The 17,723-nt window shown below is 40.9% G+C and overlaps 1 protein-coding gene across 1 annotated transcript; it reads right to left on the bottom strand.

The window, feature by feature from the left end:
* Positions 1–563: 563 nt before the first annotated feature.
* LOC137815574 (filament-like plant protein 1) lies at positions 564–1,442 on the bottom strand. The gene has a single exon (XM_068618689.1). The coding sequence runs from the start codon at positions 1,440–1,442 to the stop codon at positions 564–566; it is 879 nt and encodes a 292-aa protein (XP_068474790.1).
* Positions 1,443–17,723: the final 16,281 nt, after the last annotated feature.

Raw genomic sequence — 17,723 nt, 5'->3', positions numbered from 1 at the left:
ATGATCAAGTTATGCAAAAGAGGGTAACATCGCCAGAACCCTATGGCGTGAAGGTTGAGATAGTGAGGGTGTTGTATGGCGAGTACCAAATCGGAGGAATTTCCAGCGATGACAGGAGAAGCGTGAACTTCACTTGGCAGATCAGGTAAGCTGTGTTTGGAATATTAGATTGAGTTAAAACCTGCTGCCTAGCAAGTGATTTTGCGATAAGGTTTGTTACCTTAAGTATAAGTATAAGTCATCGCCGATAATTGATGGTGGCTCGAGTTTACTTTGAATTAACAGTTTGTTAAGTTTGTTATAAGGTTAACAGTTTGCTCGAGTTAAAGCAGTGTGTGGAGGTTTAAAGTTCAAGTAATGCTAAGTTAATTCAGTTGAGTAATTTTCACCAGTTGTGTTGGTCAACCACACAGCAAATAGAGGCAAAGGCGTATAAGGTGAAATAGAAAGACAATGTTCAAACAATAGAAGTTATATAAGCAGTGCCAATTGAAGTTTATACACAGATCGGTCATTACAAACAGAAGGTTCTAAAAAAAAAAGGAGGCGATGGATGGAGGCGGCTAATCTTCAGAAGGAACGATCTTGCTATCCACCACCTCGTTACAAATCGACAACATGGAAAGGTCGAGCTCAAGATATTGGCATGACATTTGCTCGAGAGCAGCTTCGAACCCAGAGGTGAGGATTTGAGCAGCACTCTGCTCGAGCTCATATATTTGGTTCTTCAGTTCTTCCTTCTCCTCATGAGCTCGAGCAAGTTCTTCAGTAGCTTTCTTACTCTCACCCCGAGCTTGGGCAAGCTCTGCAGCAACCTTTGTGGCTTCCTCACGAGCTTGGGAGAGCTTAGCGAGAGACTTATCCCTGTCTGCCTCGACCTTCCCCAAGAGGACCTCCCTATCTGCCGATCTTTTTCCAATTTTCTCCACCCTGGAAGCTTCAGCCTTTCGTGCAGCCTCCAAATCTGCCACCTTGACCCTAAATGGGACCAACTTTCTCTCCAAGTCAATTTTCTCTTGAAGTTGGGTGTACAGTTTGTGGCGCAGATCAGAGGCTTCCTTGCGTGTGTTCCTTAGCTCAGCGTCCAGTGCATCCTCCAGCCTTGAATGTTCAATCTCATTCATCAGCAGATTGCAAGTGAGCTTTTCAGCCTCAGCCCTTATTATGAGATTTGACTCCTTGAGCTCGAAGTTTTCCTCTTGAAGCTTCTTGAGTGAATCTTTCACAGCTCTTGATACAAGCAAAGGGAGATCTTCCGCCATGGTCTTCAGTTGAGCTGCGAAGGGTCCCAAGGTCTCTTTAAAGGGATCTGGGAGACTTGAGGCTGATGCTGGAGGTGCTGGTGGAGTTTGATATTGACTTTCACCACCACCCTCTTGAGCTTGTACAGCAAGGGGGGCTTCAAGGTGTGGTGGTGAGGTTGGGGCTTCTGTTATAGGCATTGGGGAAGCCTGGGCACCCTCATTTTCTTCTAGTGCGGCCCCAGCGATGGATGTGGTGGAAGGAGGACCCTATCCAACAGATACAAATGGTGTTGAGGCGCTTGGAGGGTTCTCTACATAGTTAGGGCCGCTGCTTTCGACCACTGGGGGCGCGGCGGCCAGTGGTGCTGCTTGGACTGTTTCTAGCAAAGCTAGAGGTGATGGCGGCGTTGGTGTTGGGAGTGCAGGTGGTGTAGAGGTGGTTACCCTTTTCCTCTTGGTGATGAGACCATCCTCGGTGTCTTCATCGTCGTCTTCTTCCTCCGACACTACCTGAGGGGTCTTCCTCTTTGGTCTCTTCCACATCAGTTTTTTCCTTGCTGGGGCGGGTAGGGCCCCAGAAGGGGTTGGACCTCGGGGAGGAGTTTTTCCTTGGGCAGCGGCAATCTCCACAACCGAGTTGGGCACAGTTTGGGAGCCCGCCGCAAGTTTGTGGGATCGGGCGATCGCCCTCAATTTTGCCAGCTTTCCTTTCCCCAACATTGCGTCTGCACAAGGTAAAAAATAGATGAGTATGCCCCGGAGCAGAAGCAGAACATACTAGTATATACATACAAAAATAACATAAGCAAATAGCACATGGATGAATGATCAAGACCAGCACAGAACGAACAGAATGCCAAAGACAGAATGGTAGAAATGCTAAGACAGTTTCAACACAAAATGAGAGTCTTGGTGTTGGGGTAAGGGCTAACCTATGTACATTTCAAGTTGGTCCTCGAAGAATTCGAAGGAAATTATTGGAGCAGTGGGGAAGGTGATGTTGGCAGAAGCCACACTTTTCCAGAAGAGACAAAGGTCTTTGTCCAAATCCCCCATGTTGTCAGGACTTCTTGCTCTCTTGAAGTTGTCCCTGGAATCCTTTTTCCCCTTGTTTACCCAATACAAGGGGAAGCCATCAAGCAACGAAGGGTCTTGGTCGTTCTGGCACACCTTGACGAATTTCCCCTTCCAGTCTTTGTAGGATTGCTGGAAGATGGAGAGGATTGACCTCCCAGCAATTCCATTCAAGCTGACCCAGAGGCGATCTCTAGGATTCTTTGCCTCAAATAGAAAAAGGAAGACATCAACCGAAACCGGCAGCCCCAAGTGCGCGCAAAGGATTTGAAACGCCCTCACGAATGCCCAGCTGTTGGGATGGAGCTGGGCAAGGGCGATGTCGAGCTCGGTCAACAGCTCCCTCTTGAAACGAGTGAAAGGAAACCTAAGCTTCACTTTCTTGAACAACGTGGCGTAGACGAAGCAGAACAACTCGCCGTTGTTCCCCTTATCGTCCGCATAGATTGGTTCTCCAGGGAGGCAAGGCAGCACCGTCACATTGTCATCGTGCTCCTTGTGAAATGAAAGGTTGGGTCGATCCCCTTTCCTCAGACGAAGCACCCCCACCTCAGTATTTATCGACGAGGTTTCCTTCAGTAGAGTTGAGGTGGCCCAAGGGTAGAGCTCCTTGTAGTCCCGTGGAGGAAGGGAAACTCCCCCGGCTTGTGGTGGAGTTGCTTGGGTAAGGTCGGCACGAGAAGAGGCAGGCCTCTCAGCCTGTGTGGAAGGAGCACCAGAGGCATGTGGGGGGTTGCGTGTTGGTGGAGGGTTTGTTCCAGGGATAACCCTACGAGTTTTGGGAGGAGGGTTTCGCGATGAGGAAGGAGGATTAGCGGTGGACTTTGTGTGAGCCATCGTAGGAACTGCAAAGGAAAGAAAAGGGAAGAAATGAGGATAGCAAGAGAATGACTCGATTGAGGACGAAGAAGATAGAACGAACGAGTGAGAGTTCACTGGGGTAGACGTTATCAGGAATGAAACTCTAAGTTACGAGAAAAAGAGAAACAACCCACAACGTATGCTCCAGACAGTCAATGGATGATGCGAACCGATTAAAATGCAACAAACATCAGTAGAAGGAGTAAAAGAGTTACCTTTTGATGATCGGGTAAATGTTGAAGGAAGTTGAAGATTGTGGGAGACGAAAGGTTTCGTAGTTCGCAGAGAGAAAGTTTAGAATGCTTGAAGATGAAGAAAGATAATGAAACAGTGAATAGCGCGAAGGGTTTAAGGGTTTCGAACGTTGTAGGAAGCGCAAACGACAATTAAAAACAACCGTTGATGAAGCCATGTGTCGTTTGATTCAAAAGGGGTTGGTGAAGCGTCAGAAAGGCAAAAGAGTGCGAACGTACGGAAGTCCGTACAAGGGCCACATAGATCGACGATGATTTGACTTCTTAGTCTTTTCGCTGGTCAAGTCTCAGCTTAAGACTGGGGGGCTTGTGTACCGATCAGGTCATCGGGTGTGATGACGTGGCAGCAAGCGACAATATAGGCGTGTTGAACGGAACACCTGGCCGACAGAAGGGAAGTAAATCGGGAAGTCAGTACAGTCGTCGATCGCTGAAGTGGCGTTCTCCGATCTCTGATGTGCGTAACCGGCAGTCACCAGAGTTGCGTCACAGTCGTCGTATGTGAGTACTAGGAGATCGGGTGGTTAGAGATCGCCGGGGAATGCCAGGAGATCAGGTGGTTTACACACCGCCGAAAGGGGCACATCGCCGAATGATCAGGAAAGCTTATTTAAGGTTTCCAAGAGGTACAAGTATGGAAGACGAGTGATATGTTTGTCACGTGGCAGCGGAGGATGAGGTTATCAGATGATCACACCCTAGCCAGAGCTCGGGTCGAGGGAACAGTTCCCTAGAACATGCATGGTGTGCAAGTGAAACAGATCGTGATGGCGGCAGGCGAGACCACAAAGATGGTGCGCGTGGTGGCACCCGGTACTCGCCACTTAAGGGGTCGCACTCCAAGAAGCCGTGCACCGAGTTACTCCCTGTGTGGATAACTTAGTCGAATGGCGAGAAGAGTAGAAGTGACGCTCAAGTTGTGGAAGCCCCAGATGACGACACGTGTAGGGTTGGGTGCAATAGAGAAATGACGCTCAAGCTATCCTAGCTCAGATGGTGACACGTGTACAGCTGGATGTGAGCCACGCGTCCAGGGGTGTAACCGTCAGGAGAGAGAAAAGGCTCAGGTATATAAGGAACACTTAACAGATCTATGAGGTACGCTTTTCAAAACGCATTTCATACACTGAGATTCACTACGCACGGTTCCTTGAGTTGAGATATTCTCTCTGAGTTTTTTGTGATTCCTCTACTGACTTGGGCGTCGGAGCGCGATCGGCCGCAGTGGCGCCACTTTGTTTTCTTCAGGTTCTTGCGAGGAATTAAGGCGTGAAGAGCAAAAGCTAACGTGGTGCAAAGCTGATCCAGAGGAAAGATCTTTGGCGCGGCAAGACTCTTGCACTCAAGTCAAGCGGTAGGATCAATACTAAAACTTGATCTTCTAATTATAATAAATATTTATAACTAATATAAATGTAAATATTTATTTATAAATATTAATTATAATATTTATATTAATTATAAATATTAATTATAGTGTTTTTTATAATATTAATTATAATATTAATATTATTTATAATATTTAATATTAATTATAATATTTAATATTAATTATAATATTTAATATTAATTATAATATTAGTTATAATATGTAATATTAATTATATTATTATTTATAATATGATGGGATAAATAAGGTAGGTGTAGCAGCTAATAAAACAGCTTATATATTATAATTAATATTTTTATTTATTTAAAACTGAATCTTATAATTATAATAAATATTTATAATTAATATAAATGTGAATATCTATTTATAAATATTAATTATAAGATCCAGTCATGTTATAACTAATATTATAATTAATATTTATAAATAAATATTCATATTTATATTAATTATAAATATTTATTATAAGATCCAGTTTCAATATAAACAAAAATATTAATTATAATACATTTTAAAAATATGTTAAACCTTTTTTATATACACAAATTATTTTATGTAAGAAAAATAAAGTTAGAATTAGATTTAATCTTTCAATTTCTATGCATAATTGAAGTGCATAATATAATTGAAGTGAATATTATAATATTACAATACACCATGACTATGACCATGAAAATTAATGTCGTAAATGATTATTTTAATATTTTTTATTATAAATAGGAGGAAGGTCTAAACATTTTATCAAATACAAAAACCAATCTTATAGGATAAGGACGAAAAACATATTTAACCTATTTAATTTTTACCATTATACTTGCATTAGGTGAAGGTGATAGAAAACAATTTTATATTTCACTAATTATTAAATTAAATCATTATAAATTACAATTTTCTTTTTTAACTTTACATATTTAGATTTCCAAAATAATACAGATTTATTCATTGCTTTTATAATTAATATAATTGATAATATATGTTTTTCATATTAAAGATCCATATATTATTTTATCTTAAGTCCATAAAAGGTCAGATCGGTCGTTTATTGAGGAAATATATGGAAAAACTGGAAAACAAACAGTGAAGGAACTCTATGCTTTGCTTAGGGATGAAGGAATTCTATATTACAAATTGGTTAAAAAAACCATGTCATAATCAATTAAATATGAAGCAAAATAGTAAGAACCTGATTCCATTTTATTTTCATAGAATTAACATACCTATACTTTTTTTCTCTGCCTGAAATAGATTCTAGTTATACATTCTACGAATCTAATACCGATTCTGTGTTAACATCACACTTCCTTTTTGTGTGCCATAAGCAGATTCTGATTATAGCTGCAACTAAATATAACATGGTTGAGGTTACTTGCAACCTAAGTCATTACTTTCCTCGAGGTTTGGAATCACAACCCTTTGCACAAAAGATCGTTTTTTTCTTTCTTTTTTCAGTCAGTTTTGTTGCAAGAGGGGCAGTTGAACTCTTTTTTATCACGTATTGGTGAAAATTGAAAGTAAAGTAATTTCGCTTATTAAATATTGAATGGGTGATCGTTGTACAAGAATTTAATTCTATTTGTGTTATATGTATAATAACGTATTTATTAAAATATTTTGAAGTTAAGTTGCATTGGGGTTTAAAATAGTTACTTTGAACTAGACTGTATAAAAGTTAGAGTGGGAAAATGTGTAGATTTGGTTGTTTCAAACATATTTAAAAGGCTAAAATGATTTAGAATTGCTAGAATATATGGCTTTAAATTAGAGGGGGGTGAATTGTTTAAAGAGGGTTTTCACAGACTTGTAAGTCTTGAATGAAATTACTTCGAGAATACCTTGATTGAGAAATCAGTTTTTCAAAACACAAAGCTAAAAGCATAGCACCAGTAAAACAATCGGTTGTTTCGCAGAAACAATCGGTTGTTTCGCAGAAACAATCGGTTGTTTCGCAGAAACAATCTGTTGTTTATACCAGTAAACAAATATCAAAACTGAATTTAAAGAGTTAGGGATAGAGAGAATACACACAGATGTTTATACTGGTTCACTCTAAACCCAGAGCTACATCCAGTCTTCTCAGAAACCACTGAGGAATTCTATTAAGCAATCAAACCTAGATCACTTACAACACAACCAAGAAAGTGACCTTGATCCCCTCAAGACACACACTTCTCTTGGCCAACACACCAACACTAAGAATGCTGATCTTGATCCCCTCAAGAACACACAACACTTCTCAGCAAAACACACAAATAAACTTGTTGAACAGAATTCAAGGATTACACTTGTTACAGAAGCAAATCTGAAATCAATACAAGCAGAAATCCTATCTCACACTCTTTGATCAATCTCAATCTGTAAGGAATCTCCATTCTTTGAAAAACTCAAAAACTTGTGTTCAAAAACTCCTTACTCAAATCTGTTTTTCTGAATATATTCAAAGATATTGTTTGTTATCAAATCTTAACAAACTTATTCATTGCATTTAAAAGATTGGTCAAAGCATTAAAGACTGGAGCGTAAACATTTAGAATCATTTAAAGCTCAGTCAAAGCTAAATCAGTTTTTCTGTTATGGTACCAAAACAAACAATCGGTTGTTTCCTTGAATCAATCGGTTGTTTTGGTTCTAACAATTCAACCATTTGAAAAACAGTTTTCAATCTTTTCTAAAAACATCTAAGTATAAAACAATCAGTTGTTTCGACAAAACAATCGGTTGTTTTTCACTTAGTTTGAAAAACACTTTTCTTTTACAAGATTGAGAATGCCTATGCTTTGGATTCAATCTAAAGTGGATTACAAAACTCAAACTACCCCAGATCCTAACTAAGACAGCTCAGCAACAGCAAGCACAGCCAAACCTTCAACATCCTTCAAAGGGTTTGGATTCTTCAAAGCTTGAACACCACTTGGTTCAACAAGAATGACTTTGGTTGGTTTTGAAATTGTTAAATCATTTTGTATAAATTATATTTTCTATATATTTTGTTTAAGGAAAAATGTGGGGTTATGGGTCAATCTCGCTAATTATGTAAAACGACTCGGTAACCGATCTAGAGAGTTAATGGCGAAGATATCCTTTTATAACACTTTATGAAAGGAATGCGTTAAAAAAGGTAATCAACGGGATACCCGAGATAGGTAATAATGGAGAATAGAGAGAAGGATCGGGGCGAGGAGGCTATGGGTATAAGAGGAAAGGGAGACTAGGGGAAAGACACTAACAATTAGGGCTATAAACCACCGTTTCTAGTAACTTGATGCTCTAGACTAAGAGGAAGATATCTTGGATAGAACATTTGGCGCCCATCGTGGGACAAGCAAAAATTTTTTGTACCACAAGAAATAATGAGGGCAACTCGAAGAACAAAGAAAAAAGAGGACAATAATGGAGAGGTACCGAAAATAACACAAATGTTGTTAGAGATGATGGAAACCATGAGGAAGCAAAATGAAGAGCGAGCGAAAGAGTTTAGGAGGTGGTGTGAGTTGATTTTAGGATTGCATATTTTTATTAGTTGCTCTTGTTTATGATTTTTTATTTTTAGCAATGCAAGGTAAGAACCCAAAGAAGATCCCAACTGGAAATGAACTTAACCAAGTGGTTAAGTAAGTGTGAAGGTTCACTTCTAGAGGGAAAAGGGAAAATACAAGTATATGGTGATTATGATGAATGGGGCGGAAATTAAAGAACAAAGGAAGTAAAAGATGAATGAAGATGACCAAAAGATAAAAACATAATCAAAAACATAGAAAGGAATGGTAAATGGCATAATGAAAGGATGGAAAAGAGATAAGGTGAAGGAAGCTTATGGAGAAATGGAGAGGAAGCTCACGCCACTTGGAGGGTGGAAATCTCTAAGACAAATGAAGGAAGAGTCGATACTTAAGGTTCTCACACACTCAAGATAAGACCCAAAACCATTTAGGAGACTAAGCTCACTAATCACTCAAGCAGAGTTTCATTACTATCTTCCAAAATCAAGTAAAAATACATGAGACAAGACACCCTATTTATAGGAATGGGTGCCTTAGTGGGCAAGATGGGGAAGGGGTAGAAAATGAAAAGGAGAGAGGCGACCTAGGGGTTGACCAAGGTCAAAGCCGCCCCCTAGTCATATCTTTTAGAAGGTAGGGCTACCTTCTAACCCTAATGGACTTGGCACAATCCCAATTTGATAAATACACCCTTTATTATGCTACATGGACTCTACTCAATTGAAATTAAAAACAAAGAGACTAGCTGGTGCTCAACTCCCATGGCTTGGGCTCTGCTCCTAGTGATCCTCTAAGGAATGATGGGCTGTGAAGCACTGGCTAGTGGTGGGTCCTGACTTAGCCCTAGATATTGTGTCATACTTTGGGCCATCCTTCTTGAGGGTTGGGCTTGGTCAGGGGATGCTCTATCTCTCAGGTCTTCATCATGCTCTCCAGGTGCGAGAGAATCCGTCCACGAATTTGCAACACCTGTAGATAAAGTGTTGAACCAAGTGGTGTTCAAGCTTTGAAGAATCCAAACCCTTTGAAGGATAATGAAGGCTGGTTGTGCTTGTTGTTGCTGAGTTATCTTTTAGATAGGATCTGGGGTAGATTTTATATGTAATCCACTCTTGATTGAATCCAAAGCATAAGCATTCTCAATCCTTTTAACAGAAAACTGTTTTTCAAGCTAAATGAAAAACAACCTGTTGTTTTGTCGAAACTGTTAGAATGTATGGCTTTAAACTAGAAGGGGGGGGGGTGAATGGTTTAAAGAGGGATTTCAAAAACTTTTAAGCCTTGAATGAACTTTCTTCCAGAATCAGTTGATAAAGAATTCAGTTTGCCAAAACACAAAGCTAAAAGCAAAGCACCAGAAAAATAATCGGTTGTTTCGCAGAAACAATCGGTTGTTTATACCAGTATACGAATATCAAAACTGAATTTAAAGAGTTAAGGGAGAGAGAAAATGCACTCTTTCCAGCAGAATCAACATCCATGTAGCAGCTTGATGGCATTGGAGTGCTTGCTTCTTTGCAACTCTCCATTTCAAATTTCTTGAGAATCTCTTTGCAATACTTTGATTGACATAGAAAGATCCCATCCTTTGTTTGCTTAACTTGAAATGCAAGAAAGAAAGACAATTCTCCCATCATAGACATTTCAAACTCACCTTTCATTGCAGCCACAAATTCTTCACACAACCTATCTTGTGTAGCACCAAAGATGATGTCATCAACATAGATTTGCACAAGAATTATTTCTGAATTTGACTTTTTGATGAAGAGAGTCTTGTCTACCATTCCCCTTTCATAACCATGAGATAGCAGAAAGTTGCTAAGCCTCTCATACCACTGCCTTGGAGCTTGCTTCAGTCCATACAAAGCTTTCTTCAACTTGAAGACATGGTTGGGATGTTTATGATCTTCAAAGCCCGGTGGTTGATCCACATAAACTTCCTCATTGATGTAGCCATTTAAAAAGGCACTCTTGACATCCATTTGGAAGAGTTTGAAACCACTCATACAAGCAAACGCCAGTAGCAGCCTCAAAGCCTCCAATCTAGCAACATGAGCAAAGGTTTCACCATAATCTATGCCCTCCTCTTGATTGTAGCCCTTGGCAACTAGCCTTACTTTGTTCCTTGTGATCACGCTATCTTCATCTAACTTGTTCCTGAAAACCCATTTTGAACCAATAATGTTCATTTCATCAGTTCTAGGGACAAGAAACCATACCTCATTCCTTGCAAACTGATTCAACTCCTCATGCATAGCTTCAACCCATTTATCATCCTTGGGAGCTTCATTAATTGACTTTGGCTCAGTTTGAGAGATGAAAGTTGTGTGCCTGCAGAAGTTTGAGATGGAGCTTCGTGTGGAGACACCTTCCTTTATTTGCCCTACGATGTTTTCCACTGACAGATCTCTAGGAATCCTCCACTCTTTGGGCAGCTCACTCTGTTCCAGAATTTCAATCGGTTGTTTCTGCGAATCAACCGGTTGTTTTCCTGCACAGATTTCCAGCTTCTCCAAACTGATGCTCTGTTCATCTTCTTCAGCATTGGTCTTCGGGATTTGGATGTTTCTGTGATCTACCTCATCAAAGACAACGTGAACTGATTCTTCTACAGACATCAACCTCTTATTGTAGATTCTATATGCATGACTTGTGAGAGAATACCCTATGAAGATGCCAAGATCCGCTTTCTCATCAAACTTCCCCAAGTTTTCCTTTCCATTGTTGAGAACGAAACAAATGCAGCCAAACACTCTGAGATGGTTGATGTTAGGCTTCCTTCTGTTGATTCTTCTATGCCAAAGCCAAGATTCATCTTGCTTGGATAGAAGACAACCAATAGAACATCGTGAAAAGATATCTAGAAGATACACATTATTGATTCTCTTACTTACCAACATTACCTCTTTGGTGTTGGGTAGACAGATTTCACATGTGTTTGATTTGAACATCACTTGATATCCCTTGTCACATAGTTGGCTAATGCTCAGCAGATTGTGCTTTAGACCTTCTACTTAGAGCACATCATGGATGACCAAGATGTCTTTGTCTCCTATGGATCCTCTCCCAAGAATCCTTCCCTTGTTGTTGTCCCCATAGGTGACATGCCCTTGCTTAAAGGAAATGCTCAGGAACTTTGATTTGTCCCCAATCATGTGCTTGGAGCATCCATTGTCCAAGTACCATTGTTGCTTGCTCTCCTCCAAGTTTTCCTACAAAGAAGATTTTCAAGTACAAAGATTTGGTCCCCTTATGAATGTGGGTCCATTTGGTTTACACTCATCAATAGAACCTTTACTGCACTCAGGAATCCACTTCATAAAGCCCCTAGGAACAACATATTTTCTGATTTTACAGAACCTCACAGAATGGCCTCTTTTCATGCAATAGAAGCATATAACAATCAGTTGTTTCGATGGTCCAATCGATTGTTTTTCTGGCATTTTCGAAAATGATTTTGAAAATCTATCTTGTTTGTTTTGTGGGTTAAACCTCAATCCAGCTTTTCCAATATGCCAAGAGATTCTCAATGTTGGATTGGCCTTTAGAAAGTTTATCCACAGTTTTAACAAGATAGTGGACCTTCTTTTCAAGATTTTCGCAATTTTCACAAACTAGAGCATCACACTTGCAAGAGGAGTTTGTGTAAATAATTTCAAGGTTTTCAAAATCTTTTTTTGAATTATTTAATTCCTCTTCTAGTGATTTGACTCTGTTTTCAAGCGAGCTATTCTTTTCTTTTAACCGATTGTTCAAGAGAGCCAATCGGTTGGCTTCTTCATGCGTTTCTTGAAAGGCTTGAAGCAATTGACCATAATTTTCAGAGTTTGATGAGTTAGATGAACTTACACTACTTGAGTCATCTTCCTTCTGGCCATGAAGCAGAGGTTGAGGCTTTTCTTGTTTTGCCTTCTTTTCCTTCTCGCTTGACTCTTTGACCTTGCCTCCTTTGGTTCATTGTTTCCATGAGCAGCCTTGAGTGTGTCCCACATCTCTTTAGCAGTTTTGCATTTTAAGTGCAAAACTCATTAGTATCAAGTGCAGAAGCTATTATGTTTTGAGCAGAACAATCAAGCTTGGCAATTTTACATTCATCATTGGTCCATTGAGACCAAGGTTTTGCAATGAAAGAACCATTCTTTTTAAACTTTGGAAAGTAAGGCCAATTCTCAATTGAATCCCAAATTCCGTGATCAATAGATTCCACAAAGATTTTCATTCTGGCTTCCCAATACTTGTAATTCAATCCACAAAATAAAGGTGGTTTATAGATTGAAGCACCTTTCTCAAAAGATTGTTTTGCAGCCATAGAAAAAGGATTTTTGGATCAACTTGAATAACTTTCAAGAACCAAGCTCTTGATGCCAATTGTTAGAATGTATGACTTTAAACTAGAGGGGGGGTGAATGGTTTAAAAAGGGATTTCAAAAACTTTTAAGCCTTGAATGAACTTTCTTCCAGAATCAAGTGATAAAGAATTCAGTTTGCCAAAACACAAAGCTAAAAACACAGCACCAGAAAAACAATCGGTTGTTTCACAGAAACAATCGGTTGTTTATACCAGTATACAAATATCAAAATTGAATTTAAAAAGTTAAGGGAGAGAGAAAATGCACACAGAGATTTATACTGGTTCACTCTAAACCCAGAGCTACATCCATTCTTCTCAGAAACCACTGAGGAATTCCACTAAGCAATCAAACCTAGATCACTTACAACACAACCAAGAAAGTGACCTTGATCCCCTCAATACACACACTTCTCTTGGCCAACACACCAACACTAAGAATGCTGATCTTGATCCCTCAAGAACACACAACACTTCTCAGCAAACACAGAAGAAACTTGTTCAACAGAATTCAAGGATTACACTTGTTACAAAAGCAAATCTGAAATCAATACAAGCAAAAATCCTATCTCACACTCTTTGATCAATCTCAATCTCTAAGCAATCTCAACTCTTTGAAAAACTCAAATCTTGTGTTAATTGTTATTACTCAAATCTGTTTTTTCTGAATATATTCAAAGATGTTTTTTTTTTTATCAAATCTTAACAAACTTATTCATTGCATTTAAAGATTGGTCAAAGCATTAAAGACTGAAGCGTAATTAGTTAAAAACATTTAAAGCTCAGTCAAAACAAAAACCATTTTTCTGTTATGGTACCAAAACAAACAATCAGTTGTTTCCTCAAATCAATCGGTTGTTTTGGTTTTAACAGCATAACCATTTGAAAAACAGTTTTCAATCTTTTCTAAAAACAACTAAGTATAAAACAATCGGTTGTTTCGACAAAACAATCGGTTGTTTTTCACTTAGTTTGAAAAATACTTTTCTTTTAAAAAGGTTGAGAATGCCTATGCTTTGGATTCGATCAAGGGTGAATTACAAAACTCAAACTACCCAGATCCTATCTAAGACAACTCAGCAACAGCAAGCACAACTCCAACATCTTTCAAAGGGTTTTGGATTCTTCAAAGCTTGAACACCATTTGGTTCAACAGAAACAACCGATTGTTTTATACTTAGGTGTTTTCAGAAAAGGTTGAAAACTGTTTTTATGGTTGACTTGCTGTCAAAACCAAAACAACCGATTGATTTGAGGAAACAACCGATTGTTTGTTTTGGTAACATAACAGAAAATTGGTTTTTGCTTTGGCTGAGCATTAAATGTTTTTCCAACTGTTTACACTCCAGTTTTTAATGCTTTGACCAATCATTAAATGCAATGAATAGTTTGTTAAGATTTGATAACAAACAACAGCTTTGAATATATATAGAAAAATAGATTTGAGTTTTTCACTGATTTTGCTTAAGAGAAAAAGTTGAGATTGCTTAGAGATTGAGTTTGAACAAAGAGTGTGAGATAGGATTTTCTCTTGTATTGATTTCAGATTTGTTTCTGTAACAAGTGTAATTCTTGTATCTGTTGAAAGAAACCTTGTGTGTTTGCTGAGAAGTGATGTGTGTTCTTGAGGGGATCAAGATCATCATTCTTAGTGTCGGTGTGTTGACCAAGAGAAGTGTGTGTCTTGAGGGGATCAAGGTCACTTCTTTGCTTGTGGTGTAAGTGATCTAGGTTTGATTGCTTAGTGGAATTCCTCAGTGGTTTCTGAGAAGACTGGATGTAGCTATGGGTTTAGAGTGAACCAGTATAAATCTCTGTGTGCATTTTCTCTATCCCTTATCTCTTTAAATTCAGTTTTTATATTTGTAAACTGGTATAAACAACCGATTGTTTTTCTGGTGCTGTGCTTTTTGCTTTGTGTTTTGAAAAACTGATTTCTTAATCAAGATATTCTCAAAGTAATTTTATTCAAGGCTTAAAAGTTTTCGAAATCCCTCTTTAAACCATTCGCCCCCCTCTAGTTTAAAGCCATACATTCTAACAATTGGCATCAAGAGCTTGGTTCTTGAAAGTTATTCAAGTTGATCCAAAAATCTTTTTACTATGGCTGGAAAACAATCTTTTGAAGAAGGTGCTTCAATCTACAAACCACCTTTATTCTGTGGATTGAATTACAAGTATTGGGAGGCCATAATGAAAATCTTTGTGGAATCTATTGATCAAGGAATTTGGGATTCAATTGAGAATGGTCCTTTCATTCCAAAGATTAAAAAGAATGGTTCTTTAATTGCAAAACCTTGGTCCCAATGGAGCAATGATGAATGTAAAATGGTCAAGCTTGATTGTACTTGTACCGACCGTCCCCGGGCGTTGACCAAGGTCAAAGTCAAATGCACGGTGGGACCCACCAAGGGGGCCCCAAGGAGGAAAGTCAGTGTGTTGACCGCTTTGGGCGTCGCCAGGCATGGGCCTCGCCAGGTTTGGGCATCGCCAGGTTTGGGCGTCGACAGGTTGAAGCGTCTTCCACCCTAAAGGCACGACCCGTTATTCTGAGAGTATGTTTCGGCACGGATGGTGACACCCCCCGATACCCACGGGTAGGGAAGGTTGTGGAGGGGGCATCCAGCGAGAGGCCACGGTAAGGACGAGGAGGCCTCGGGCCCCGATACCTCAGAACAGTAATAAGGGAAAGAGAAAGGTGGCTTCAAGGCCATATCCCCAGTACTAGTAGGGAGTAACCTGACTCGTGAAGTACCCACGCCACCTCTGGAGAATCCCTGGGATAGATACGACCCGGGAGAGGGCCACGCCCAGGGGTAATCCATGTGTCTGGTACGAGAGGAAGGCCGATACACTCCCAGGGCGAGTGACTAAAGGTTGGGGCGCATGAGTTGGCACCCAGGTAGTCACCCCTTGCGCCAGATGCACTTCGAGGAAGGAAGACTTACACTCTGGGATTTCCCTAAGTTGGGTTACAGCGTTGTAAGGCCTTGAACGTGGAGTTGCGATTAAGTCAGAAAGGCCACGTGGCAGTAAGCACTGAAACCCAAGGTATATAAGCTTCTCTGAAAGCTTAGTGAGGTACGCTTTACGCCTTTTACGCACACTCTAATCATTTGCATGCTTACTCACTGTACGCACGAGTGATTGGAGAGAGAGAGAAAAGTTAGTTACAATTCAGTTACGCGCCTTTAGAGCATCACAATTACGGTGCTCCGATTCGGAGGTGTTTGGTCTTTTCTGCTTGCTGACTTGATCGTTGGAGTGCAAACGGCCGCGAGGCCGCCCTTTGTTCTCTCTGTTTTAGGTACTCACGGCAATGTAGGGTGAAGATCTGGAACCAATTCGAAGGTGTCCTTGTTACGCGAGTCACAGCTACGCACGAAGCACGTTCTGGTCAACCGGCAGGAACATTTGGTGCCCACCGTGGGGCCGATCTAAAACATCAAGTCCCACCGCAAGTCTTCAGAGGTTCAGTAGCAGCTTTCGAGAGAGTTTTTCAAGAATCTTGCAAGATCCACCGTTTATTGTGAAGCGTACGCAGTTTTCGCCTGTTTCTTTCGGTCCAATTCAAGGTTTCATTGTTCGTTGTTGAAGTTTGGTTCAGTTCACCGTTCATCGTGGAAGTTTACTCAGTTCCACTGTTGGTTGTGGTTTCTTCGTGGTTCAGCTCAGTTTTCACCGATTGTTTCCTCATTTCAGTTCAGTTTCCACTGTTTCTTTCGGTCTTGATAAGTTTCCACCGTTCGTTCTTCAGTTTTCTCGAGTTTCTACCGTTCGTTCTTCTTTCCGTTCATTTTCACCGAAATATCAGTCAAGAACCACCGTTACAGCTCGAAGATTTCCAAGAAACTACAAGAAATGAGGACAATAAGGCAAAGTTCGACGCGCGCTGAGAGCGGAGACATGACCATGCAGCAGGTCATGGATATGATGCAAGGCTTGCATGAGGCGATGACGGCATCAAAGGTAGAGCAAGAGCGCATGCAGGTGGATCTCGCAGTGTCACAGGCGACGAATGAAGAGTTATGTCGTACAAATGAGGAGTTGCGTCGCGGGTTGCACAACCACTCAAGGCTACGTGAAGCAAATGATCGTGGATGTTTCACACCACCGAGGGAGTTCTCCACACCGTTCTCGCAGTCGATCATGGAGGCAGTGATCCTCCACACGTTCGTAGGTCCTAAGGTGACGTTCACGGGAATGGAGGATCCCGAGGCACATCTAACTGCGTTCCACACGCAGATGATGCTGGTAGGCGGCTCCGACGCCGTAAGGTGCAAGGTCTTCATGAGCACGCTAACTGGAATGGCCATTTCATCAACCTTCCAGACGACCACATCACGTCCTTCGCACAGCTCTCACAGCTGTTTCGCGAACAGTACATAGCAAAGAGGGCTCCGCCACCGGTATCGTATGATTTGTTCGACGTAAAGCAGTATCAAGGCGAAACCTTGAAAGAATACATCAATCGCTTCGGGACGCAGGTGGTAAAGGTTGGAACCACGGAGGAGCCTATGATCGTCTACGTGTTCAGAAAGGGAATGTGCCCTGGACCTTTCTGTGAGTCAATCATCCGAAGCCGCCCCCGAACTTTTGCTGAGATTAGGTGTCGCGCTGTGGAGCACAGCGCCACTGAGGGCGAGGTGTGCGAGAAGCGCACAAGCGTTGCACCCGCACGCCCAAGAGCGTCGTCGTGTGCTCAGCCTGCCAGGGTGAACGAGGCCGCGACTGGAAGGAAGGGTCAGGATAGGAAGCGCCCATACGAGGCGAGGAGGCCCTAGACTAGGGGGCGAGCAGAGGGAAATAGGTCGGTGAGGGAGGGGAATAGGCCGTTGAGGCACAATTTCGTGGTAGAATTAAAAGATCTTATCGCCGTGCCCAACATTGGAGATAGGCTGAGGCCCCAGTAAAGACTGACAAAGTGCTGGGACCTCACAAGGACGCATGGTGCGAGTTCCACCAGGCGTTTGGGCATCACATCAACAACTGCTTGGCGCTAGGCCATCAGCTGGACGAGCTAGTGAAGAATGGATTTCTGAAGGATTATCTGGC

This window comes from Phaseolus vulgaris, chromosome 1 (assembly GCF_000499845.2).
Source record: "Phaseolus vulgaris cultivar G19833 chromosome 1, P. vulgaris v2.0, whole genome shotgun sequence".
Lineage (NCBI taxonomy): Eukaryota > Viridiplantae > Streptophyta > Magnoliopsida > Fabales > Fabaceae > Phaseolus > Phaseolus vulgaris.
This window is presented reverse-complemented; position numbering and strand designations above follow the sequence as displayed.

Coding starts and splice junctions, on each gene's coding strand:
- LOC137815574 (XM_068618689.1), bottom strand. CDS start 1,442: ATGCCTATAACAGAAGCCCCAACCTCACCACCACACCTTGAAGCCCCC.